Source organism: Manis pentadactyla, chromosome 2 (genome assembly GCF_030020395.1).
Source record: "Manis pentadactyla isolate mManPen7 chromosome 2, mManPen7.hap1, whole genome shotgun sequence".
In the NCBI taxonomy this organism is placed as follows: domain Eukaryota; kingdom Metazoa; phylum Chordata; class Mammalia; order Pholidota; family Manidae; genus Manis; species Manis pentadactyla.
Window position 1 is genome coordinate 214,674,700 of NC_080020.1, and position 25,888 is coordinate 214,700,587.

At 49.4% G+C, this 25,888-nt stretch overlaps 3 protein-coding genes across 14 annotated transcripts in view; 1 reads left to right on the forward strand and 2 right to left on the reverse strand.

Annotated features, from left to right (window-relative positions):
* IFT172 (intraflagellar transport 172) overlaps positions 1-13,220 on the forward strand; it is a 30,924-nt gene extending 17,704 nt beyond the window's left edge. Inside the window, exons 19-48 of one of the 3 annotated variants that reach the window (XR_008995904.1) lie at positions 457-541; positions 820-912; positions 1,419-1,496; positions 1,726-1,974; positions 2,119-2,197; positions 2,416-2,536; positions 2,718-2,862; positions 3,338-3,427; positions 3,969-4,066; positions 4,243-4,378; positions 4,461-4,577; positions 4,899-5,041; positions 5,751-5,844; positions 6,005-6,069; positions 6,253-6,433; positions 6,675-6,784; positions 6,893-7,022; positions 8,819-8,917; positions 9,120-9,229; positions 9,358-9,421; positions 9,539-9,625; positions 9,920-10,036; positions 10,602-10,712; positions 10,906-11,025; positions 11,556-11,651; positions 11,867-11,926; positions 12,011-12,109; positions 12,407-12,585; positions 12,782-12,873; positions 13,074-13,220. Coding sequence is in view for 2 of the 3 variants with exons in the window: in XM_036903524.2 (XP_036759419.2) it covers positions 457-541; positions 820-912; positions 1,419-1,496; positions 1,726-1,974; positions 2,119-2,197; positions 2,416-2,536; positions 2,718-2,862; positions 3,338-3,427; positions 3,969-4,066; positions 4,243-4,378; positions 4,461-4,577; positions 4,899-5,041; positions 5,751-5,844; positions 6,005-6,069; positions 6,253-6,433; positions 6,675-6,784; positions 6,893-7,022; positions 8,819-8,917; positions 9,120-9,229; positions 9,358-9,421; positions 9,539-9,625; positions 9,920-10,036; positions 10,602-10,712; positions 10,906-11,025; positions 11,556-11,651; positions 11,867-11,926; positions 12,011-12,109; positions 12,432-12,585; positions 12,782-12,873; positions 13,074-13,163 (3,313 nt within the window). In the remaining variant the exon portion in view is untranslated. The remainder of the gene's footprint in view (positions 1-456; positions 542-819; positions 913-1,418; positions 1,497-1,725; positions 1,975-2,118; positions 2,198-2,415; positions 2,537-2,717; positions 2,863-3,337; positions 3,428-3,968; positions 4,067-4,242; positions 4,379-4,460; positions 4,578-4,898; positions 5,042-5,750; positions 5,845-6,004; positions 6,070-6,252; positions 6,434-6,674; positions 6,785-6,892; positions 7,023-8,818; positions 8,918-9,119; positions 9,230-9,357; positions 9,422-9,538; positions 9,626-9,919; positions 10,037-10,601; positions 10,713-10,905; positions 11,026-11,555; positions 11,652-11,866; positions 11,927-12,010; positions 12,110-12,406; positions 12,586-12,781; positions 12,874-13,073) is intronic. The other 2 variants (XM_036903525.2, XM_036903524.2) reach the window with 2 other exon arrangements.
* KRTCAP3 (keratinocyte associated protein 3) lies at positions 5,833-15,073 on the reverse strand. Of its 8 annotated transcripts, XR_005028416.2 has the most exons (11): positions 14,824-15,073; positions 14,500-14,684; positions 14,363-14,422; positions 13,989-14,195; positions 13,728-13,862; positions 13,509-13,621; positions 10,648-10,709; positions 7,850-7,909; positions 6,969-7,189; positions 6,611-6,740; positions 5,833-5,998 (listed from the first exon to the last, which is right to left on the reverse strand). XR_005028416.2 is itself a non-coding variant. In XM_036903533.2 (7 exons), exons 1-6 carry the CDS (start codon positions 15,071-15,073, stop codon positions 13,514-13,516), a joined length of 945 nt encoding a protein of 314 aa, XP_036759428.2. In that variant the 3' UTR covers positions 10,532-10,709; positions 13,509-13,513. The 8 variants fall into 8 exon arrangements, 4 of the variants coding, with proteins under 4 accessions (XP_036759428.2, XP_036759429.2, XP_036759427.2 ...); XR_005028417.2 differs by lacking the exon at positions 7,850-7,909; XR_008995906.1 differs by lacking the exons at positions 5,833-5,998; positions 6,611-6,740; positions 6,969-7,189; positions 7,850-7,909 and adding an exon at positions 9,430-9,571.
* Positions 14,989-25,505, reverse strand: NRBP1 (nuclear receptor binding protein 1). Of its 3 annotated transcripts, XR_008995905.1 has the most exons (19): positions 25,367-25,505; positions 22,429-22,667; positions 22,125-22,247; positions 21,825-21,926; positions 21,340-21,429; positions 21,150-21,190; positions 20,687-20,781; positions 19,166-19,249; positions 18,923-18,981; positions 18,673-18,771; positions 17,393-17,525; positions 16,772-16,877; positions 16,584-16,634; positions 16,348-16,483; positions 16,093-16,146; positions 15,937-16,000; positions 15,620-15,675; positions 15,355-15,537; positions 14,989-15,222 (listed from the first exon to the last, which is right to left on the reverse strand). XR_008995905.1 is itself a non-coding variant. In XM_057497325.1 (18 exons), exons 2-18 carry the CDS (start codon positions 22,636-22,638, stop codon positions 15,433-15,435), a joined length of 1,608 nt encoding a protein of 535 aa, XP_057353308.1. In that variant the 5' UTR covers positions 22,639-22,667; positions 25,367-25,505; the 3' UTR covers positions 14,989-15,432. The 3 variants fall into 3 exon arrangements, 2 of the variants coding, with proteins under 2 accessions (XP_057353308.1, XP_057353309.1); XM_057497325.1 differs by having other exon boundaries at positions 14,989-15,537; XM_057497326.1 differs by having other exon boundaries at positions 14,989-15,537; positions 22,429-22,663; positions 25,367-25,494.
* Positions 25,506-25,888: the final 383 nt, after the last annotated feature.

Consider the following 25,888-nt stretch of genomic DNA (forward strand, 5'->3'; position numbering starts at 1 on the left):
ACCTACTTGCCCAGCAGTCTGCAGCCACAATGGTGTCCTTTGACTCTTGGAGCATGCCAGGCACACCCCTGCCATCGGCTCTTTACACTAGCTCTTCCCTCTGCCTGGGATAATTTTCCTCCCTCTTGTCATGACTGACTCTTTCTAATATTCAAGTGTCAGCTCTCCAGACAGGCTTTCTCTGATTACCAACTTAAATAGTCCCCTCAGTTACTGCCTGTACTATCACAGTATTTTCTTTTCTTTTTCATTCTCTGAAATTATCTTTGTTGATATGTTTCCACTAGAATGTAAGCTCCCCGAGAGCAAGGCCCTGTTGTCTTATCCCCTTTGTGTCTCCAATGGCAAGAACAATGCCTGGCACATAAGAGATGCTCAGTATGTTTCTGCTGAATCAATGACTTAATGATGAGCCTATAATAATATTACTAGTACTATTATTGCTTCACATCGTAGGTGCTTTTCTGCTTTGGGCCACGTAGCAAAAGCTCGATTCCTACATGAAACCAATGAGATTGCAGACCAAGTGTCTCGGGAATATGCAAGTATTATCCTCCTGAATCATTCTTTTGCACTCAGCCCCATGATTCCTAGCTTTCCAGTCATGGCTAATTTCCTCTCCCCTGCCCAGCCCACTTCCACCCTCAAGCCAAACCATTCTGGAATTCCTTGCCAAGCCTCAAGCCTTTAAGCCCCATGGAACTTTGTATCTCCCGAAGTCTTTCAGTTTCTTTGTCTCTCTGGCCTTGTCTTAGCCCGCAGTGACAGAATAGCTCTTGTGGCACCGACAGAACAACCAGAACCTCCTTTGTCCCTCAGGGTGGAGAAGGAACAGACTTTTATCAGGTCCGTGCACGTCTAGCCATGCTGGAGAAGAACTACAAGCTGGCTGAAATGATCTTCTTGGAACAGGTAATGGGAGAAGAGGCACCTGATAGAAGAGAGGATCAGAGGGAAGAAAATGCAACTCAAACTTGGGGAGGAAAGTGCACTGGTCAGTTGGGCTTCCACAGGTTTGGGGAGAATTTTTAGAAAGGTTTATACAGTTCATTTCTTGCTTGCTTAATCTCTTCCACATTAGTCTTGACTTGCTTCTTTCTTTAATGAGCAGTCTGCTGTCTCCCTGTGGGCTCCAGAGCCTATCTGCAATTCTCGTGCATGGAGGTAGATACAGGGTTTGTGGGGCCTGAAGCTTATACAATTTGAGGAGTCGTCTTTAAGAAAAATTGCTTTGGAAGGGACCTGTGCAAATAAGGTGCCCTGAAGCTTCTTTTAGTTTCACAACAAATCCACCTCTGCTTGTGCATAAATAAAGGATGAGGCTTTTAGTCCACATGGGCTGGCATCTTAACTGGCTGAGGAGAGCCTACTGGTTTCTGACCCTGGTGTCCCTCCTTCCTCTGCCTGCATTCCCCTAGAACGCTGTTGAGGAGGCCATGGACATGTACCAGGAGCTACACCGTTGGGACGAGTGTATTGCTGTGGCTCAGGCCAAGGTACCAGTTCTGTCCTTTTCATAGTTGTACAGAACTCAGTTCCACCAACATCAGAAACTTCCTTTTGTCAAGGAGGCTGTAGGAGCTGGACTGGGCGCCAGGACCTTCCATGGGGAGGGGAGGACCCAGGTGGTCAGGAGGCCTGCCACTGTTACTGTGGGACTGGAGAAGCAGGGGAAGTGGCAGGGCAGGGGAATGGGATGTTAACCCTTCTCTGTTGTGTGTCCAGGGGCACCCCGCCCTGGAGAAGCTGCGCCGGGGTTACTACCAGTGGCTGATGGACACACAGCAAGAGGAACGAGCAGGTGAACTGCAGGAGAGCCAAGGGGATGGGCTGGCAGCCATCAGTCTCTACCTCAAAGCTGGGCTCCCTGCCAAAGCTGCTCGGCTGGCACTGACCCGAGAGGAACTGCTGGCCAACACAGAGCTGGTAGAACACATCACCACAGCCCTTATCAAGGGGGAGCTGTACGAAAGGGTATGGCTGGCTTCCTGCTCCTGTCCCTCATTGCCAGGGCTCAGTGCGCCTCTCCTACCCAGTGCCTGACCCTCCCATGGGGAATGCTGGTACTTGATTCTGTGCCTAGTAGGGTATCACTGTATAAATGGTTTGTGTTAACAGGCAGGGGATCTTTTTGAGAAGATTCGAAACCCACAGCAGGCCCTGGAATGCTACTGCAAAGGCAGCGCATTCATGAAAGGTACTAGCCGCCCACGACTCACTAACCCACCCTTCCCTGTTGTACGCTCTTGTCCAAACAGTCCCCCAGCACCTGTTTCGTGCATCTATTCAGCTTAACTCTCTCCAGTTCTCCAACATGCCTCCACTTCTCACCTATTTTCCATGCCTCGTTTCCCTGTCTTCTCCTGAGGCCCATCCCTGGAAGTCTGAGCTCAGTGCCCTCTTTATCTCTGGCAGCGGTGGAGCTGGCTCGATTGGCATTCCCAATAGAGGTGGTGAGACTAGAGGAGGCATGGGGGGACCACTTGGTGCAGCAGAAGCAGCTGGATGCAGCCATTAATCACTACATTGAAGCCAGGTACAGTGGCATGGGGTGCAAAGGAGATGGGGAGTGAGGTGAGAGGTCATGGGGCAAGTAAGGGCACCAAGGCCTAAAAGAAGAGATCTGGAAATGTAGGTTAGAGTATGCTCAAGGTGGCCATTCACCTCCAGCCATCCTCCTCTCTCATACATATTTATGGCTTTCCCACCTATGCTAGGTGCTCCATTAAAGCAATTGAGGCTGCCCTGGGTGCCCGCCAGTGGAAGAAGGCAATTTATATATTAGATCTACAGGACCGGAACATTGCGTCTAAATACTATCCTCGTGTGGCCCAACATTATGCGTCTCTGCAGGAGTATGAGGTGAGGAAGAGCCCCTTTTTGCAGCCTGACACAATGCAGTACAGGATGACAGGGAGAGAACGCAGAACAGAAATGGGGTCCGCCTCACTAGATCCTTCTTTCTGGGGCCAACTGCATCAACCACCCTGAATGGGAAGAAGGACGGTTTACTTTCTCCACTTCCTTCCAGCATGTCACAGATCCCTCTCCCAGATATATAAAATGAATCTCTAGTTCCCTTCCTGTGCTAACAGAGGACTCTTCATGAGTACCTCTGTCACAGTTACAGTCTAGAATTGCCTCACGTTCCAGAAACGTGAGGTCCTTTTAAACTCCCACTGTGTGGTTCTCCTAGTTTGGGACTGGTCTTTTTTAAAATGGTAGGCCTGACACGTGCATACAGGCTCAATTCCATCCCAGCTGAGACCTGTTCTTTCCTAAGGCTGCTTCAACTCTGTTGCTCTTGACTTTCTGTATCTACCTCTCTCAACCACAGATGGCTGAGGAGCTCTATGCTAAGGGGGACCGGACAAAAGATGCAATAGACATGTACACCCAGGCTGGCCGCTGGGAGCAAGCCCACAAGGTAAAGAATGGGATAGAGTTCCTGATAAAAGAATTCCAGCTTTGTGGCTGTGTTGCCACTTTTCCTTATTTCTGATCTTCCCCCGCCACTGGGTTCCCTGAAAGGTGCAAGTGTCACAATTTCATCTGGGTAATTGATCTCTAATCACAGGGACAGGCAAGGATGAAGAGAAGCCCTTGTTCCCAGACCTCTCCCAGAAGGGAGCAGGTGGGCTTGGGAGCTGGGAAATCTGAAATCCCACATCAGTAACCTCGTTGGCACTCATGCTCCCAGAACCTGGGGGCTGCGGCAGGAACATGGGGATGGGGATGTACACACCCGGCACAGGGCGTATCTGGGCCTGCTGCTCTAATGGAATGCATTTCTTACTTTGCTCCTATGTACTTGGAATTCCCTGAACTGACTAGGAGAGTGGCAGTGACCAAACACCTGTGGTTGTTGGGAAAGTGCAGAGTTTCTGAGCAGTTTCCCTTGAAGCCCCGCTTCCCTGTCCACTCTCCTTGGGAACTGGCACCTGAGGCTGCCCTGTGTGTCTGCACAGCTGGCAATGAAGTGCATGAGGCCAGAAGATGTGTCAGTGCTGTACATCACCCAGGCCCAGGAGATGGAGAAGCAGGGCAAGTACCGGGAGGCTGAAAGGTGAGCTGTGGCCTGAGAGGAGGTGTGGAGGAAGGTGAGGTTTCAGGGATGGAGAAAGGGATGGGGTCTGAGGATATGTACCCTCTGCCCAGAAGGCAGTGACAGGATCTCTTAGGAATGACTGTAGCAGTAGGAATCTGGGTCTAGGAGGGCCCAGGTCTATCTCCCATCTCCAGGCTCTATGTGACAGTTGAAGAGCCGGATCTTGCCATCACTATGTTCAAAAAGCACAAGTTGTATGATGATATGATCCGTCTGGTAGGGAAGCACCACCCAGATCTCCTTAGTGACACACACCTACATCTGGGCAAGGTGAGCCCATGTCCTGCCCCTGTGCATCCCTTCCCCAAGAGGCTCCATCGCCCCCTCTCCATCCTGACCCACCTTTCCCTAGGAGCTGGAGGCTGAAGGCCGATTACAGGAGGCTGAGTATCACTACCTTGAGGCTCAGGAGTGGAAAGCAACAATAAACATGTACCGGTCCAATGGGCTTTGGGAAGAGGCCTACCGGGTAAGGAGTCTGGCCACACTGTGGGAACATCCGTTCCTCCTTCCCACTCTCAAGGGACTCTTACTGTAAACTGGTCGTGGGTATCTTTAAAAAATGTCCACCCCCCTACACAAAATTTCACATATAATTTTAAGGGTTTGTGGATTCCCTGAGATCCATCCTGGGCCCCTAAGCAAGTTAATAGACCCTGACACTTAGGCTTTTTCCTGTTGTTCTACAACAGGCACCTGATCCTTGTCAAAGCTGAGGTCAGGTCAGAGATGAGAAGGGAGCAGCCATGTACTCCTGCTTTGAGGACTGCCAAGTGGCTTTGCTTTACAGGTGGCCAAGGTGCACGGAGGAGCTAATGCCCACAAGCATGTGGCCTATTTGTGGGCAAAGAGCCTGGGAGGAGAGGCTGCAGTTAGACTGCTCAATAAGCTGGGGCTCCTAGAAGCTGCCATCGACCACGCTGCCGACAACTGGTGAGGCCCTGAGCTTTCTCTCCACTCGCTCCATTCCAGACAGGGCCTCTATGTAGAGAAGGAAAATTGATGTACACCTGCAAAGCATTTCTAAACGCTGAGGCAAGAGTGAAGAGATGTCATAGGGAGAGATCCTTGGAAGACCTTGATAGAAACAAGAATGAAGTAGTAACTCTGCTCCTATTCCCTGGGGGCTCAGAACAGTGTTTAATCTTTGGCTGTTTTAAGGGGAAGGCTGAGCAAGAACAGCTTTCAAAGCTGAGATGCACTAAGCCAGTAACTTACTTCTGAGTAATGGAAGTGTGATTCCATTAAAGGCAAAATGAGCTTTTCTTAAGCAAGTGTTCTGATGCCAGTAGTACCTGCGTGGAGTCAGAGTGCTGAGAGACCACTCTGCTAACGCAGGTGCAGCTCAGGTGTTGGGAGCCCTGGGAGCCCTTCCTCCTCTGCTGGCCTAGTGCTGTAAGGCTTACTCCTCTCGGCCCCTCTGCCCATCCTGCTCCATCTTACCAGCTTCTCCAAGTGTCTCTGATGCACATCTTCCTTTGTACCTCTATGCTTCCCTGTTACTTCATATTGTCTTTCTCAGTCTGTCTCTTTTTCTCCCTCAATCCTTACACTTTCTGTTTTCTCTTCCCCTTTGTTTCTCTTTTCATCTTATAAAAGGAACTGTTGAGTAGGCAAACCTTATCCATACTTTCCATTTCAGCTCTTTTGACTTTGCTTTTGAACTCTCACGGCTGGCCCTCAAGCACAAAACCCCTGAGATTCATCTCAGATATGCTGTGTACCTGGAGGATGAGGTAAGGATGTGGTCCTTTTCCATTGCTTTTGACTCTGACACACAACCCTGCTTTCTACCCCATAGTCCACTGCTGCCAGGTCTTCCAACCTCCTGTCCCACGGCTGCCTGTGAGGCTTGTGTCCTTCTTTTCATATATGGCTTTCTTTTTCTCCCTGTAGGGTAAATTTGAAGAGGCCGAAGCTGAATTCATCAGGGCTGGTAAACCCAAGGAAGCAGTCCTCATGTGAGTCAGCCCATAAATCCCGAATCCTGTCCTCCCAGGTACAGCCCCAGGATTTTTCGTTGTCACCTTCACCTCTAACCCTAGTGACAATAAACTTCATACCCCTCAGCGACATGGTTGTTTGCCTCCCACTGTTAGGGGTCAGTCCTACTTAGCCTCTCCTATGTCTCCATCTGGGAGCAGGTTTGTCCATAACCAGGACTGGGAAGCAGCTCAGCGTGTGGCTGAGGCCCACGACCCTGACAGCATTGCTGAGGTGCTGGTGAGGCAGGCCCGGGGGGCCTTGGAGGAGAAGGACTTTCAGAAAGCAGAAGGGCTGCTGCTTCGGGCCCAGAGACCGGGACTGGCCCTCAGTTATTATAAGGTGGGGCACTGGGTCAAGGGCTCTGAGGAGAGGGTGAGAGTATGAGAGCCCATGGAGCCCATCACCGACCCCTGGTACCGAGAAAGATCCAGCAGGTTAGCTTTGGGGACGGGGAAGGAGAGACAGGAGGAAGGAGGAGAGAAGTCCAAGGACCCAGGGATCAGTGGGCTATAGCACCTGTGTGGCAGTGGAAAGCTGTCCTGCCTGCCTCTGTCCTTCTGATACTTGGAACTCTGAGCAGGAGGCTGGATTATGGAGCGATGCCCTGCGGATCTGCAAGGACTATGTGCCCAGCCAGCTGGAGGCTCTGCAGGAAGAGTATGAGCGGGAAGCTACCAAGAAGGGGGGCAGGTATGAAGCCAGGGGGCCAGGAAGTGTTCGCAGAGCTGGAGGGTGGGACACAAGGGGTGCATGGCTGCCTCTCCCTGTTTCTGGTCCCAAGCACTCCCATCTCCATAGGGGTATAGAGGGACTCGTGGAACGAGCCCGACAGTGGGAGCAGGCTGGAGAGTACAGCCGCGCAGTTGACTGTTACCTCAAAGTGCAGGACTCAGGAAGCAGCGGCCTGGTGGAAAAGTGCTGGATGAAGGTGAGGCCTGCTGCACCCTTCCTGGCCCTCTGACCCCAGGGCCTCCATTCACACACAGCGTTCCTTCTCAGATAAATTGTCTTTTTCCTCCTGTGCCTTTTGTTTCCAGTCAGGTAGCAGGGATCTCCTAAGTGCTTGCTGGACGCTACAGCCAGAACCTATGGCGGCTGTAAAAGGAGAGAAAAGTCAGAGCCCTGACAGCCAGAAATTGGGACATATTAGACTAACACATGGCTCAATTAATTACTATTGTATCTCAGTGCAGACTGACGTGTGTGATTCAAAGTGGAGTTCAGAGAAGGGTGAGGGCTCTCTGGGCAGGAAGGGTCAGGGAGGCTTTGTGAGGGAGGAGGTAGGCCTGGAGGGCAAATCCAGCTCTTGGAGCTGGGGCCAGAGGGAGGCCATGAAAAAAGCAGAGGCTTCTCTACCCAGCAGCTCCTGAAAAGAAGCCCCTAGCAGATTAAGCCAAGCCAATATGTTTCATCAATGCTAAGACATATATATATAATCACATTTTCATCTTTTAAGTCAGGATGCATGTATAGTTTAAATGATGTGCCTTATATTCAGGGAAATTTGGTTTTAGGAGTTATTGATTCATCAGCCCCCTTTAATGAAGTGCTGATGTGATAATGCCAATTCTACAAAATTCCCTTTAGATGTCAAGGTATTTGAATAGCCCTTAGAAGTTGGAGGGGAAGGAAGTAGAAAGAAGGACTGATGATTGGCTATACAAGTTGAGCAGATTTTAATCAGCAAGTAATTATCAAGCATCTGCTGTGTCTTAGTCTGGGGTATTATTCACTTGGGTCTGTGCACAACTATACCTTCTTCAGATCAGTCAGAGGTTGGCTTCCTGGATAGGGACACTTTAAGATTTGAAGGATCTGAAAGGCAAAGAAAGAGAGGCAAAAATAGGTGGAGGAAAGATCAGGAGGATTAGCATAGACCATAGTTAAACTGGACCATGTGCAAATTAAAATCCGGTGAGAGTGTCAGCATCACAGTGGAAACAGAAGAAACTAGAACACTTGGGTGTATAGAATTACTGAGTTTTAGGTTTGGTAGGTATTTCCAAGATCTAGACCAGCACTGTCCAATAGAATTATAATGCAAGTCACAAAGGTAAGTCACCATGTAAATTTACAATTCACAATTTTCTAGTAGCCACATTCAAATAAAAGAAACACATGAAAATAACTATTTTATTTAACTCAATATATCTAAACTATCATTTCGACATGTAATCAATATAAAAATTTATTGAGATAGTTCATATTCCTTTTTTTACACTAGTCTTTGAAATCCATTGGGCTTACTCACACCTCAGTTGGGACTGGTCAAGTAACTAGCGGCTTCTGTTCTGGACAGTACAAATCTAGACTAGCCATCACTCTTATTAATGTATGAAAAAACAAAGGCTCAGAAAAACCCAAAACAAATAGTTACAAAGTGCTCTAGAGCTTAGGGGTTCTTTCTCTATACCATGCTACCAAGATTCTGTCTGTGATAAAGAACTAGAGAAACCAGTTTGTCAGTGGGGACAGAACCAAGTACAGTGACCTCAGACAGCAAAGAGAGTGTCTGGAAGAGGATGAGCTGAGAGGAACAGATAGCTAGGTCCACAGATGGTCATGTAGGGCTCTGATGGACTGTGAGGCCAGCATGGCCCAGGCGGCAGAAGACGAGGGAGAGTGCAAGAAAGTGGGCGACTGGAGGGAAAAAGACATCAGGCTGAGGAACCCCAGCAGTATTTGTCTCTCCTACCCATTTCCATCTTCTGTTCAACCACTCAGGCAGCTGAACTCGCCATCAAGTTTCTGCCTCCCCAACGAAGTCTGGAAGTAGTTCGGGCCGTAGGACCCCAACTGATTGGAATTGGAAAGCACAGTGCAGTAAGTAGGGTACTGGGACTGAAAAGAAACAGATTCCACAAGGAAGTGTGGGATGGTGCCAAGCACACCTAGGAGGGGGTGTGAGGTGAGCCTCTTGGCAGATGTGCCACACAGTTCTGGTCAGGAGGGCTGTGTTCACAGAGGGGAGTCTAGGCAGTAGAGGGGAGAGATGGTCTCCAGCCCCTGATTTACCACTGTGCAGGCTGCAGAGCTCTATCTGAACCTGGACTTAGTCAAGGAAGCGATCGATGCTTTCATTGAGGGTGAGGAGTGGAACAAGGCCAAGCGTGTTGCCAAAGAGTTAGATCCCCGGTAAGCTCCTGATGCCTCCTTGCGGAGAACTTCTGTACTTACTTTTGTAAAGACTGGGAGGAAGTTGTCATGGGAAGTTGTGTGCATCTTGGGACTGTGAAGTGCAAGATCTTGGCACATCTTCACAGGTATGAAGTCTACGTGGACCAGCATTATAAAGAGTTCCTCAAGAACCAGGGCAAAGTGGACTCGGTGAGACTTGGAGAGTTAGCAGGAAGCAGAACGCATGGAGAAACTCAAGAAGAGTCTCAACTCTTCTCCCTGCTCCTGTCATCTCTCTCTTCATGTAAAACTGTCTTTTAACCATAGCTGGTGGGTGTGGATGTGGTGGCTGCTTTGGACCTGTATGTGGAGCAGGGCCAGTGGGACAAGTGCATTGAAACAGCTACCAAGCAGGTACTGCTTTCTTCCTCCCATTCCCCACTCTTCTCCACAGGTCCCTTCATTCCCACCTGCCCCCGAGCTGGGTCTATTTTACTTCCTCCACAGCCCAAACCCCAAAGGTCCCTCATCAGCATGAGACCCCAGTCTTCCACACTCTGAAACTGGGGTCAGAGGCCTAGCTGGGCCTAGACTGCATATGCCCTTTTCATCTTAAATAAATCCATGGCCTCAAACCATTACCTGACCTCACTGCCTGGTATTATTGATGCCAACATCCTCCATCCTTTTCCTCCATCTCCGGGACAGAACTACAAGATCCTGCACAAGTATGTGGCTTTGTATGCAACGCACCTGATCCAAGAGGGTGGCTGTGCCCAGGCACTGGCCCTGTATGTGCAGCATGGAGCCCCTGCTAACCCCCAGGTACCAGCATGCTCCTTGGGGTGAATGTTTTCTTAGGGAAATTCTTGCCTTCTCAAGAACCACCCATCCCCTCAGGAACTATCTTCTTAAAGGATTCTTTCATTAGAGAGCATCATGCCCAGACACGCCACACAGCCTCTTCTGAAATGAACAGCATCCCTGGAGGACTTGCCCACTGATCAACCACCCATGCTCTTAGCTAACACACAGGGAACAGTCTACCCGGGAGGAATCGTGCACACACCTCTAGGATCTTATTAACTCCCTCCGGAAAATAAACCCTGCTCTGGTCTGAGCATCCCAGCTCTCTGCATTATTAACCCATTAACATTGTGACTGTGCATTCACCTTCACACATCTACCCACACTCAAAGCACTGATTAGTAAGAAAGGTATTTTCTTACTCTTCTTTTTCTTTCCTAAAAATAATCGACACACTGTCATTGTGCCTGGGCTCCTCCACACACGTTTACAGCCTGTTTCCCTTGCTTTGTCCCCGCTTCCACTGACTTTGTCTTCCAGTCGCCCCCTTCTCACTCAGCTCTCCCTTCCTCTCAACCTCCAGAACTTCAACATCTATAAAAGGATCTTCATGGACATGGTGAGCTCACCTGGGACAAACAGCGCTGAAGCCTATCACAGCTGGGCTGATCTCCGGGATGTCCTTTTCAACCTGGTGAGGAAGTTGGGTTGACAACGAAGTGAAAAGCCTTCTCCACCCATCTGCCCTGTCTCTTCTTTCATGCACATAAACCTTTACTCCCAGATGTGTTGTGTCTCCCTCTGCCCAGGTGGCCGTCAGTTGACTACTCTGTGGCCCTGGCACTCTTCTGACCCCAAACCCAGGCTGTGCTCTCTTCCTGCTCTAGTGTGAAAACCTGGTGAAGTCCAGTGAGGCAAACTCTCCAGCCCATGAGGAGTTTGAGACGATGCTGCTGATTGCTCATTACTATTCCACTCGCTCTGCAGCCCAGAGCGTTCAACAGCTGGTGAGAAGGAGGGGGAGGAGCACTCGGCCTTACAGACACGCCTCGAAATGTTTGGAAGCTGAATGAATTCAAGTTCTGAATTCTCAAGCTTGGCCCCCTTTTCTCCTAGCTTCTCTTCTGTTTAAATAAATCTTTAACTGTTGCTGAATGATCTTTTTCCCGTGCTACTTTGACTTTCTTAGGGCTCTGCGTTCATACAGCTCCAGCTTCATTAGGCTTAAATACACAAATCTGAATTCCGGTATTGACCTATTCTACACATACCGTTGGCTTATTCATGATAGTGTATTGTATATTTATTACATGTACTTGAATGATGGATTTCTAGAAATGGAAGGAAATTTAGAAATAATCTAGGCCCAGTTCTCTCGTACAGATGAAAACTAAGACCCAGAGCACTTGAGATCCAAAGCAATTTAATACTGATTGTTAGTTTTCTGGTTCTGTGGGTGCCTTAGTTATAAGATCACTGGTCTGGTAGCTCAGTCACTATAATGCCAGGATCATAATACTTCGACTTTAATTCATAGGAAACCGTAGCTGCCAGGCTTTCTGTTTCCCTCTTACGCCACACCCAGCTACTACCTGCAGACAAGGCTTTCTATGAAGCAGGCATTGCTGCCAAGGTGAGCTGGGGCAAGGGAGGGTGGGGCTGATGAGATAAGGAAATCAAGTTGGAAGGAGGAATATCCTATCTGCTTATGTAGAGCAAAGCTGAGCATGGAGCTAATGTTATGCAGGATTTCCTTTTCCTGTATCTTCCTGGATTCTTCCCCCTGCATCCTAGAACAGCATCCAAGCCCCATTGCTCACTCCCACTTGCAACTATTCTTTGTTGCAGGCAGTTGGTTGGGAGAACATGGCATTCATCTTCCTCAACCGCTTTTTAGATCTGACTGACGTGAGTAGGGAAGCTGTGCCCAGATGTTGGGAGGTTTGGCCTGTCACAAGCTGTGCTATCTCATGGCTGCCCACTCTTCCGCAGGCAATTGAAGAAGGGACTCTGGATGCCCTCGACCACTCTGACTTTCAGGACACAGACATTCCCGTTGAGGTGCCACTCCCAGCCACACAGCACATACCGGTAAGGGCACAGGATTGGAGAACAGGCGGTCTCACCAGTGTGAGTACACTGAGGAGGGAGGACACGTCATGTTGCTCCTCCCAAGCCCGTGTAATGGGTATCAGTCAGCAATGCCTTTGGAAGGGCCTGTTTCTTTCACTATTGCTTCAGTGGGAGTAGAAGCAGAGGAAAAAACTAAGGCTGTGCCCAGACCCCCCAGTCCAAGGAGGATCATTTATAGGTGAAAGGTAGTATGTAGGATGACGCCTTAGCAAACTCCCCTGCTCACCACCCTCCACTTGCCCTGCCCTGCCTGAGGCTGCTGCTCCCTCGGTCCTCCCAGGAGGCCCAGAGAGAAGAAGTTCGAGACTGGGTGCTCACAGTCTCCATGGACCAGCGGCTGGAGCAAGTTCTGCCTCGGGATGAGCGTGGTGTCTATGAGGCTTCCCTGGTGGCAGCAAGCACTGGAGTTCGGGCACTACCCTGCCTCATTACAGGTACAGAACCTACAGCACCCCATATTCTATGGTGGGTGGGAAAGGGGGAAACAACAGGATCAAGAAACTATTTTACCATGATTCAGGAAAGGATGCCAAAGTCAAGAACATTTTACTTTTTACACCTAAATTCCTCTTTGGTCCCCCCTCCTCAATCCCTCTCAAGCTCCAGTTCATCTTTTTTCTTCCCCCACAGGATACCCCATTCTGAGAAACAAAATTGAATTTAAGCGGCCAGGGAAGGCAGCTAACAAGGACAACTGGAATAAGTTCCTTATGGCCATCAAGGTCAGAGAGGGAGACTTAAAGGTGGGGGTAGGGAGAGCAGCACTGAAGGAAAACCGACCACTAGAGGGGCGGGTAGTGTCAAGAGGTAGGTGCAGGCCTGAGCCCCATTCCCATACTTAGATGGAGCTGATTTTCTTTATATGAGAATTACTTTTCTTCAACACTGATGAATTCCTCTCACTTTCTTTCTTTGTCCACAGACCTCTCACAGCCCAGTGTGCCAGGATGTGCTGAAATTCATCAGTCAGTGGTGTGGGGGGCTACCCAGCACCAGCTTTTCCTTTCAATAGCTGGTAAAGTCAGGGAATGGTTATAGGTTCTTCCCCTCATTAAAGTCTTGTAAGTAACTGAGTCCCCTATATTCATTGATGGTCACCCTGACACCAGGCCAGTGCCCCTTCTCCCAAAAAAAATCGTAATCAAGTTTAAGATAAGTCCCTTTATTACAACTGTTTATATCATTCTGGGGGTCAGTGGGAAGCCTTTGTGGACTGAGCCTCTGGATCACCACCTACTTGGTAGAAGGGAGAGCCTGGGTCAGAAGGCAAGCAGCACAGCAAGGGACTCAACCCAGTTTTGATAGGTTTCCTGCCCCTTCCCTTTCCCAGGCACAATCCTCATGGCCCATTCATTACCTGTCCTAAACCCAACTTTTCTGTGATTTCTTGATTTCTTGATTTTGATCCAGTAGCTGCTCATTTTCCTTCCTTTTACATTTGGGAAGTTCAAGCTCTGTCAGTTCCTCCAGCTGCAGAAGAGGGTGGAGTTGGTACTCCAGCCCTGAATTATGGTTCAGCATCTTTTCAACATAGGCAGTCTATGTTGAATGAACCCTTCCTGCTCATCTTCCTTACCTCCTCCTGTAGCCCTTCCTTCCTGCAGGGCCCAACCCCAAGTAGGGTGAGTGCAGCTACACAGCAGTGACCAGAAAGAGCAGCCTCTACTGCAGACATGAGCAAAGAGGGGATCCAGAGAGCCAAGGCTGTATCCTAAAAGACAATGAGGAAAGGGTTGGGGACAAGGAGGGAGCAGCAGGGCAGGAGTGACGAGTAGGAGTGATTAAAAGGGCAGGACCAAGGCCGTGTGGACTGCAGAAAGGCTGAGAGAACACTCACATAGATTCTGGTGGGGTCAAAGGGGCAGTCTGAGTGTCCAGGCCCCTGGTCCAGCGGTAGCAAAGGATCCAGTAGTCCAGGGTGGCAGTCAGCAATAAGGCGGCGGCCACCATTGGCCACGGTGAGTGACACAGCAAGGAGGAGACCCAGGGAGCAGGCAGCAGACAAGAGCAGGTTCACCAGAGCTAGTGCCAGCAGGGCCCAGTGCTGGCAGGGGCAGAGGATCGTGGTGAGCAGCCCAGGGGTGGCAAGACTCGCCCACTGACTAGACCTCAGTGTCTCTGCTGGAAGCGCTTCTCCGCTTAAAGATCAAGCGAGCCCCCACTTTCCTGACTCGAGGCCGCCTCATTAAAGCTCCAGAAATCCCCTCTCACCAGTTGTGGGCGAAGGAGGTTCCTGGATGCCAAGAGGGCCACAAGCCCCACGGAAGCACTCTGGAAAACACAAAGCCTGAGGCCCGCGCCGCGCCGCCCCGCCCGCGGCACCGCGCCGCCCCACACCCGCAGCTCACCAGCAGCCCGGAGCCCACGGAGATGACATTGGCGGTGGTGTACTCCGAAGTGACGGCGCCACGGGGATTGGCCACGTGCCGTAGCACGGTGCCGTGCAGCACGGCCCCCAGCAGCAGGTTCAGGTGGCCCACCAGGATCAAAGCGAGGCCCATGCGCATAAGCCGCCGGGGGCCCCGGGCCGCGTCTGCAAAGCACCGGAGAGGGGCAGGCCTGAGCCAGCAGAAAAGCGGGGAGGCCATCGCGGTCGCCCCAAGCTGACCAGCGGCTGTGGCAGGAGTTAAGGGTGGGCGCAGGGAAAGGAGACCCGAGGGGCCGGAAATTACCGAAACTGCACCGGCGGCACCTCATGCCTTCCCTCTGCGCCCGCCTTCGGGCAGCCCCACCTGGCTCCTGGCCCCGCCCTCGCGCTGGCGGCCGGTTCCGCCCGGTTGCCACCAGAAGGCCCAACCTCCGCTCCCTGGGCGGGGAAGCGCACACACACAGGACGCTTTTAGCAAAAAGTAGACTTTTATTACAGCAGCAACTGAGGCGAATCCAACGGCCCCCCAGGGCCACCACTGCAGCACCACCCATCTCTCCCGCCCTGACCGCCCCAGCGGGATTGTAGAATTCGGCTCTCCCAGCGCCCACGGGCCTCCTCTCCACACAGGCTGGGCGGAGCCGGCAGATCAGCTACTAGCCCCCAACTAGAAGGTAGCTGCTGAGAAGGCCCAGGCCCACATCTGTGCAAAACAAGTAAACAAAGTGCAGAGGGGAAGAAGGAAGGGGAGGGAGAAGGGTGATGCTCAGAACCAGGGAGCCCAAGCCCTCCTGAATAATAAAGGAGAGAAGGGGCCTCACAGGGTAATACTGACTGGGGGGGAAGGGGCAGAAGGCCGCAGCACGTCTAGACACAGCCACAGCTCAGATTAGGGGCCTGGCCCGAGTGAGCTCTACGAGGAGACGGTGACGGCGGCTGGGTTGAGGGTGCTGTTCCTGGCGAAATTGAACTTGTTCAGGGTCTCCTCTAGCAGAGAAGTCAGTCGGCTCTGGTCGGCCTGCAGGAGAAGAACTCTGTGAGACATGCTGAGAGAAGAGAAGAATGGAGGCAGCCAGGGCAGCTGAAGGCAGAAGCCTCACCTCACTAATGAAGCCCAGCTGCACCAGCTCAGCCGCCAGCTCAGGGATGTTCTCATCTGACAGAGAAACAGGACAGGGTGAGTGCAGTGTGGGAGCGAGGGGCAACGAGCCCTTTCAACAGATCCTGCTGGGTTACCCTGGCTGGGAAAGAATAATACAAGCAAAATTGCCAGATCTACCCTCCAATTTTAGGGGCTAAGATACTCATTCTGTATGAGGCAGTGTGTTACAGCTTCGTCATCTTCCCCACCCAGAATATGTCCCTCACAGATAAGGCTCACAGACTGCCCATCCTCTGAGCGAAAGGAGAAACTCACTTGGCATCAGGTCACAGCTCAGGTGCCGGTTCAGTTTGTCCTCCAGCTTCAGCAGAAGGGTTAGCTGGAGAACAGGACAATCAGAAAATGAGGCTCTTCTTCCCCAACTTCTGGCCACCCAGCCCTATCCTATGCAGCCCTGGGCCTGAGCCTTACGTGGTGTTTGACTCCCTCCTCCACCGACTCAATGTTGCACTGCATCAGCACCACCTGGGGAGAGGGGCCAGCAAGGGTCACTAGGGTGGGGACCAGCCAGTAAAACCCCAACAGCTGGAAGCCTTTCCAGTCCAAAGAACATGGTTGCCACAGAGCAGAAACACATTCTTTTCCCTAAAGGACAAAGCCTTACTTGAGATGTCCTCTCTCCCTTCCACCATGACCACAGAGACATCCACACCCACAAAGCCCCACCTTTCGTGTTTCCACCTCAGCTGGTTCAGGTGTTGGAGTCTTGACAGATGGGGGCACCACAGGTGACGTCACCTCCTCCTGCTGTGGCTGCTGGGGCCGAGGCAGCCCAAAAGCTGTCAGGGGGTAGATCCCATTCCTGGAGGGAGATTAGATAGGTCACTGGGGCTCTGTGAACACCTTACAGCACCCCCGCCCCCTGCTTCCTCAAGGAAGCCTTCTTCTCACTCTTCTCTCACCTGACATCTTCAAGGAATTTATCCAGTTCCAGAGCCGGAGACTGAGAGTACCTAGAAAAGAGAAAGCAGATAGAAGAAAACAAGCAAAATAGCAGATTCAACCACTCTCAGAGAAGGGGCAGTACACAGAACCCTCAGGGTAGTAGTGGCCAATCTGTCCCTTTCAGGCCTCTCAGTTAGTTACTCACAAAGTCTGAACTGGTTCTCTTCCTGGTCCTGCAGGGATTTCAGCCAGTACAGCACTGGTGTCCATGTTTTTGGTGATCTCCTCCAAGGCATTCTCTGGGATCATATCTGGAGGGTGTGAGGGAATGGGATGTTATGGAAGGATAGTCAGATTCTCATGGAAATCAAAGGGGTCCAGCAGATTAAAGAATCCCTTTGGAGTATAAAAACAAAGTGAAACAGAAGGAACAAAAAAGCAGTAGACTCACAAACACTGAGAAGGAACTGGTGGCTACCAAAGGGGAAGGGTTGGGAAGGGAGAGGGGATTAAGGGGCACTATACTTCACAGTCACAACACAGGTAGGTCACTGGTATGGTACTACAGCAGGAAGAATACAATTAGTGACTCTCTAACATCTTACTACATTGACAGGTGGTGACCGCAATGGAGGGGTGAGGGCTTGATAATATGGTAAATGCTGAAGCACTGTTTTGTGTATATGAAACCATCATAAGGTTGTATATCAATGATTCTTTAATTAAAAAAAAAAAAGAATCCCTTTGGAAGTAGGAAAGGAGAGAGCACACTAGCCACAGCAACAAGGCTCCAGACTGGAAAACTAGCAGGGCCAAGAGGACTCACGTTGGTGTCCCACAATGCAGTGGGCAGCAAGGAGTTTAAGTGAGGGCACTTCAAACAGTGCTGGGTGGAACAGGAGTTCTCTGGCTGTTGGTCTGCAAGCAGGCTCCGACTGCAGGCACTTCTGAATGAACTCCTAGACAAGGGAACAAGTAGAGTGGGCATCTGGCAAGCAGCGCACTGTGACCCTCTTTATCTCTCGTTATATTTAGCATGAAGCTTTGCATGTACTAAGTGCTCAGCACTGGTTAAGGGAGCCAACCGCTAAATGCATTTGAAAGGACTTTGAAAACTATAGGGTATTATATGAAAGGTATAATTCACTGTCTTTCTGGTTTTATTTCTCTGCTCTCCAACCACAATTTTCTCTTTCTTTTATGTTCAAACTTATTATTTTTCCTTATTTACTACTGCTCTGCTCTGTTAGCCCACTCCCTGCTGCCCTTCTTTGCCACCTCTCACCAGTGACTTTCTCTCTTCCCAAGCTTACTCACTGTGGTAACATTCACCATCTTTTATTTCCCAAGCCTAGTACAGCTATTTCCTTTATCCACTACAATTTATTAAATTCACTCATTTCCCCATGCTTCTTCCACAACCCCCCTTTTCTACCTCTCCTAGGTCCCATCATAATTAACCTGCTTTCCTCCTTTTGATCTTGAAGGCCAGCAAGGTCATATACCTAATCTCTCACTTGAACACCCCACCCTAACACTGAACTGGAAACTATTCCATACGAGCCTTAAGATTTCCCACTAGTCTTCCTTTTCTCTCCTGGTCCCTCTTATACTTACCTAATGAGTTACAAGCCATCCTTGCTTGGACCTTCCTGTCTAGCCTCTACTCACTATAGTCTATCTACTGATTTATAACCTTACATCCTTTAAATTTTAGCTCATTATTTCTGAATACTTTCCTAACTGAAACTATATAAATATAAAATTCCAATGACTGATTTAGTTTGAACTAAATGATTTAAAAATGTTAAGATGGTTGAGAGTATATACCAATTACCTGAGGTAACCATATTAGTTTACCTCCATGTAGATACAACCTAAATTTTAACACACAAACCTTTAACTTCAGCACTGCACCATCTTAAACCCCTAACCTCTGTGTGCATATACAGAAAACTTAGGAAAATGTTCACTGTTTTACCTGTCCTTTCTGCTTTATATTCTCTTGCTCTTATAACACAGCATATTCCCAGCTAGTAGAAAAGAAGAAAAACCCTAAGACAACTCAAAGTCTGTTGAGGAGGGAGTGAATCTGAAGATTCCTACCCTCTGTAATGGGTCTTCTAGAAGGTGGATGGCACTGCTGATGGCTTCCTGTGGCACATATGAGGATTCTCCATTGGCCTGAATCTCCAGCACTGCCATCTTCAGTGAAGAGGGTAAAAAAAAGTAGAGACCTAAGAACCTTAGTGTTCCACAATCACTGCCTAAAGAACAATACCTTACTTGTCCTTCCTCCCTCCATTTCCCCCTTCCATCTTCTAACTTTCCACCAGTCCCCTTGTGATTTCCTCACCTCCAGTGCACACATGCCAAAGGAATAGATGTCCACTGCTGTTGTCACATTAGTGACTTCTAGGGAAAACAGAGATGGCTTTGGTGAACCAGAGGATGGGGGGACAGGGGACAACAAAAATGCCTTAAATACATTTTGTATGCCAGTAGAGGACTAGAAGTTAGTTATGTTACCTCTCTCCCTCAGGTTATAAGGTAGAAACTTAGGGGATGGGGGAGGGGCAGAAAAACTAGGATGCCTCACCTCCATACTCTGGTGCAAAGAAGTGTAGATTCTTCTGCTCTTCCCGACAAGTCTTCACATGATTGTTGATAGTGTCAGGAGCCACTGGGAGTAGGGGAGATACCCACAATCTGACCACCACCAACAAAGCACATAGTCTCACTCGAGAGAGAGGCCCCTCAACAGGAGCAAATTTATCCCCTTTCCCATGATGAACTAAACATGGGCACCAGCCACCTCCCCTTTCAAGAGTTTACCGCTTCTCATCTAAGGTCCCTAATTCCATAGCAACAAACACTACACAGTAAACTAACAGGTGCATGGGGGCTTTGGGCTAGTCAAAGAGCAACACAGGTTAAGGAAAAACTTGTGACCTGTACATTGCCCATCTACAGCGGTACATCTAATCCCTGGTCACATGAAAATGTTTGGTCTATTTCTTTCATCCACCTGGCAAATAACATAAAAACACAGGCAGCCTGTCCTAATCTGGGACAATTAGAGGCCTTAGAAACTTGGATAAAGAAGAATAAGAAGGATTAACATAAAACCAAGGAGATAGCCTCCTTCGTACCCACTTCTGCTAACTGAAACTCAAATACAGCTCAAAATTGAACCAAGACCCTTAAAGCAGTTTCACTTTTAATCCACCAAAATTTTTAGACCCTTACTCTACCTCCTTATTTCTTAACACTGCCTGCCACAGGGCTGAACAAGGCTAGGCCCAATTTGGACTCAGATCATGAACAATGACTACAAATCACAGAGTCTGGGAGCACAGTATGACTTAGGGAACCAGCCTGATGATGAGGGGATTAAGAATCCAGGACAAAAGTGGCCAGCCACACAGAATTCACAGGAAACAAGCAGGTTATGGAAGGGCAAGCAGGTGGAGGGCTGATAGGGCAAAAGCCAAGCAGGCATAATTAGGGAGGAGAAGTAGGGGGGCAGCACTTGCTCCCACGACTGCATGCACTGGGCAGCCGCATAGGGGAGCAGAAGGAGCACAAATGAGCCCCAACTGGGGCAGAGGGAGCTCTCACCATTAGCAAAAATCCTATGAAAGACTGTTGGGAACAGAGCAGCCCGTAAGCGGGAGGGAGGAAAACAGAGAAAAGTTGTGAGCGATGGAGCAGCCAAGCCCCAGACAAATGGACAAACGACACACAGACACAGCACACGGAATGTTACACACTGCACACAGATACTCAGCAAATGAAAAGACTCACAGCAGGCACAGCCTGGAACCTCCTTGATCGGGTCTGGCCCCAGGGGCTCAAGTCAGACCTTATACCCATCTCTTGCCCAACATCCTATCAAGACCTCTGTATCAACCCACTTCCCTCCAAAACAGTACAAAATTAGATCCTACTCCCTCTCCACTTATTAACTGGCCTCTCCCTACAAATTACCCCTAACAAGGTCCTTTCTTTTATCACCAGCCCACACCTCAAAATTGTGCTCTCCCCATTCCTTTCATCTTACCCCCATGGTTCCCAAAGTCCCGAGGCATCCCTGCCCAGAACCTCTCCCTCCCCTCACCAGAGCCAATCTTGATGAGTCCGTTGTGCTGGATGAAGATGGTGTCACAGGTCAGGTTCCCATGGATGATGGGGGGGTCACAGGAGTGCAGGTAGCTGTGGGGGCACTGGGCTGTTAGAGGGGCCACTGGGAAATTAAGGGCAGGGGGAACCCAAGGGTTAAGAGGAGCAAGGGCCTGGTCTCCTGCTGGTCACCACAAAGATAATCCCCATACTCTGAATCTCCATTATGCCTGATGAGCTAAATAGCTGGATAAGCACTAGGAGAAAGAGGTGGGAGATAGTATCGTGGTTAGGCCATTAGGATGGACCCTTTAAAAGACACACAGGGGCCTAATCTTGATAGTATATGACTCAAAGAAAGTGGGGAGAAGCAGAAAAGAGCAGTAGAGTTATACCCTGAAATTTGTTTCGAGGAACCAAATCAGGAAATATGGGAAAGACACTAACCCAATCCCACTTACCTAAGGGCAGAGAGGATTTGTGTACACCAGCGCTTCCAAGCCTGGAATAGTTTGATCAAGGATCAGCAATAATCCTCTCTCTTAACCCTCCAACCAGTTTCCTTCATCCCTTCCTGATCAGCTTTAATAATTAACAATCTTTTTTAAACCCCCAAACCAGCCTAAAGCTTTGTCTGTTCCCCCTCCATACCTTTTCATTCATAGTCTTGTGGTTCTTTTTGGTCTTCTTCAGAAATTGCTTAAGACTTCCAGATGACATGTATTCTGTGATAAAAATGACCTGCAGAATCAAAGCACACATTAACGCCTTATAGTAGAAGTGACCCCCTACCTGGTAACATATATACCAGATATATACATATTAAATTTGGAAGCTTGTTTTGTTGTTGTTGTTAAGTTTCTCTCTTGTTATGTTAACACCACTCCCTTAGATTTAACAGGACCACGAAAACTACTGAACAATAAGAGCTGTGGGAAAGAAACAAAAGTTCATTCATTTCTGCCCCATCTATTAACTAGGCAAAAGGCATAGGTGATAGTCAAAGCTCTACTCTTATCTCCACAGCAGCTTATTCCAGTTCTGTTTCAAAACTATCTTCTTTTAATTTCTGAATGTAAAAGGGACAATAAATAAATGCAGCTAGTCTCTGCAGTAAGCTAGGAAAAAGTTCTTACCCTAGCCTTGTTCTCTTTAATGTCAGCCCAATACTTGTGAAACTTAACAATGTTGAGATGTTCCAACTGAATCAGATTATCAAACACAGCACGGACCTTTTCCTGGAACAGATGAGGGAGTGGGTTAACAGGATAACAGGGTTCAGAAATCACTGTAATTCTGAAAAGCCATTCCCTGACCCTCCCCAGAAATGATCTAACCCCCAAATACTCTCCTCCTAGTCAGCTTCCCAACACCAATTCCTCTTTAACACCAGCATTCCAATATCTGACAGGCTGCATCCTTTCACCACTACCTACCTCCTGCAGCTTGTAGTTCTTGCGCTCAGAGAACTGTACCTCATTCCACACAACCTCTACACCTTCCTCTGTATCCATGGCCAGGTATGCACTGTCAATACCTGGTACATTCCGCTGATTCACCTGAAGAAATTCAAATGAAAGGGAATTAAAGTTCCTTCATGAACCCACGATTTTAATACTCTACATGCTCATCTCTCCTAGGCTCTGACCTATTGAAGTTTGGTCTGCCCCTTTGAGACTTTAACACCTACACTTCTCACCTCTTAGAATTCAGTCTCTAGCGATACCACCACCACTTTACCTCTTCTCGCCTCTTCTGCCAGCGCCCACAGGGTGACTCTTCCAAGATCTCAGACTCATCTTCACTTTCTTCTTCTTCCTCTGGAGAAGCAGCTGAGGTCGTGGAGGTCACAGGAGGTGACACTGATGTCAGGCCAGGAGCTGAGGATGAGGATTCTACCTTTGGGTCTGAGCCACTGCTGACTGCTGTCTGAGACTCCCCCTCCGACATGCTGGAACAAACACTCAGGCCCGAACTGGCTAGGGCAAGGATGGAGGGAGAAGACAATGAGGGTCAGAACACATCTATAAAGATTAATCCTAATAACCTCATCTGGGGTTAAAAAGAAATTCAAACATATACCTCCCTTGTTTCTTTTAAATCCAAAATCAGAATTAGTCCTGTCTGAACACTGAAATACTAACTACTCTCCTAGCCTACAGAAGAGAAGCTATCTTAGTTGAATATCATCCACCCACGAATGGCAAACACAAGATTTAAGTCAGTGTAACCCCTCTTAGGGGTCCAAATGAGCAGCAAAATCAGGGATTCCGTTCCTTCTCAACAAAACTCAATAGCCTTCTCTTTGAATCCTTACCTGCCCACCATTCACTGTGCTCAAGAACTAAGCTATGTAGGCACTATTCAGAACAAATGACTGCAGACCCCAACATGTTCCACTGATCCAGACCAAAGGCTGGACCTGTAGCACACTCTTGTTCAGTTTATCCAGATGAAACCCTCACCTGATTTATTTTATTAGAACTAACCTTGGCATTCACTATCCATCCCTCCCATACACAGAATAAGCCTGCCAGTTCATGCTGAGGCTACCCTTTGGCAAGGTGACTGGCAGTGTTTACTGACTTCATCCCTGATGACCTCACCTTCCCTGTGATGTGAGTGTGGCAAACAAGTGTTGGTTAGCAACATTTTTTTTTTCATTCACTGATTCAACAAATGTTTATTAAACAATTATTGTGGGCCAAACACTGGGCTAGGTGCTTGAGATACAGCAGTGAACAAAATAAATGAGATGCCCACTCATGGAGCCACAAATTTAAGCTTCTAGCTTTCATTTCATTCACATGAGTCAAGGTTCCATCCTCTGGAGGACTGGATCTGACATAGGTATTCTTTTCAATTATAAATGACTCAAGATACAGCCATTACAGAAAAAAGTACTATATAGCATAGTATTTTTTCAGGGACATGGCCACTTGAAGAAAAAGAATTCTCAAAAGCTAAATGTCACTAACTTGTCCAGAGAGTCACAGGACAACCACCAATGTTATTCCATATATCTAAGAACAAAGGCTATGAAGGAGTTGGAACCTGTGTGTGCTAGGCTCAAGGGAGTGCTCTCCAGTATGAAAGTAACATCCTGGAAAGTAGATATACACCTCTAAGTCAGTTCAGAATACAGAAGCCTCTCATCAACACCAATCTTTTGAAAAACCCTCATTACTTTTTAGAACTCTCAGATGCCCCTTTCCACCCATCTCAGCTCCCAACCTATACTATGTTTCCCAGAGTCAGGAGGTTTTTATTAAATGGCATTCTAGTAAATACCAGAAGGTAACAAAGCACTACAAAGAAAACCTGGCAAGATATTATTTCCCTATGTTATTTTCTAGGTCCTTGCCTGCCATAGATTTTATTCATCCAGCCAGGAAAGCTACTACCTGCATGTCTTAGTAATCCACCAGAAAGTAAGCTATTGATCATTTTCCTTCTTCTTCCCCTGAAATATAGCTGAGCAAATGGTACAAAATTTCATATGGGTTACTTTCTAGAGCAGCTATATTTATTGAATGCACCTTGCCTCTGAAGAGCTAAGTAAAATTTCCAGCAATTAGAAATGCCCGTGGAATTCTAATACAGGGCGCCTGCAGCCAATGTGCTCTAAGAAACCTCTGGACCCAGGGCACATAAAATTAATGCATAGAAGGGCATCACAAGAGAAGACAAACTTTCATCCGTCAGAGAGATGCCCTTGGAATGTGTTTGTTTCTCTCCCTCTCCAATCTTTCTCCATGAGGCAAAATGAAAGCAATACCCAAAATCCCTCAGCATTTTCCCTGCTGATGAAGAAAGCTTTGCAACACTGGGAGTTTTGCCTCAGGGTCGTTCAGAGATTTAAATGAGACCACATAAGGAAAAAGCCATTTATGCCCCTGAAGACAATCTCCTTCGCTGCCTCCAGCCACCCCAAGAAGCACGGCGTGTTCACTTCTGAGCAATAGGGAGAGCATCCTGCAAAGTTTTCCTCTGAGACTTGCATTTATTGGACTGCGGGCCCTCTGCATTTCAACTCCTCAGTAACAGCTCGCAGGCCACAACACTCCTGTGTGCTCTCACCCTGACAGGACCAAAGAGGGCCTCTAAGACCTATAGGACTATCCGATCAGATATAAAGCAAGCTCTGGGGAGAAATTTCACACTCCAACAGGTCGCCGTGCCGGGCATCCGCTCCAGAGAGCCAGTGGTGCAGGCCCGAGAGCGAGCCGCAGCCACCTTACCAAAGGCCAACCCCGCGGCGCCGACAGGGGCACAGGCCACGCCCCCGCGCAGTCGGCGCGCCGGGCCCCGCGAGCAGGCGCGGCCGCGACACTGCGCTTCCGCAGGCCGCTGGGCCCGCGGCCGCCGCCCCCACCCCCGCCCCCGCCGTGGCCCCGCCTCTCGTCAGCCCCAGTTCTATACGAACACTAGGGCCTCGAGCTCCTCGCCGGCATAATTCCGGGCCGTCGCCACTCAGGGGACGTCGGGAGGGTCCCAGGCAGGGGCTGCGGGGCCGAGGCAGCCCCTCGGCTCCGGCGGGCCCGGCCTGGACCACCGAGTGAGCACGGCCTCCTCCTGACACCCGCCTGACGGAGTGCCACCGTCCCGGGCCACGGAGGCCGATCTTTCCGCCCTCTCGCCGAACCCCTCCCTCTCTCTCATCCCCCTCGGCTCTCACTTCCCGACTCCGCTCTCCGCAGCCTGCGCTTCAGCTCCAGCTTGGGTTCCGGGACCACCGATGAGGTTCCCTCACAGCTGCGCTCCGTAGCGCAACCGAACTGCGGGCCCCGCCCTCGCAGCGTCCCGACCAACAGATGGGCGGTGCCGCACTGCCACTGGGTTTCCATTGGACAATGCGGCCAGGGTGGGCGGTGCCCCGGATAGACTGTAGCTTGCAGACACGGTCTTCAACTCTGTCTCCTCCTCTTCAGCCTGTCCAGCCGATACCTCTCGGAGGGTTTGAGATTTCTCGGTCCCAACTGGGGCTCGTCTCTGTGTCCACCCCTCCGTCCAGTCCAGATGCCCCCAGTAATTCTGCTAGGCGAAAGGAAGGCCTTCCCCTTCTTCTTGAAGGCGCCATGACAGTTCTAGTCCAACTAAAAGACAAAAGGAGGGAAAAACGTAGTAGCCTCAATCCGAGAGGAGCACCCACCCACTTGATTTGGGGCGAGTGTGCACAGGACGCCAGTTCTTCAGAAAG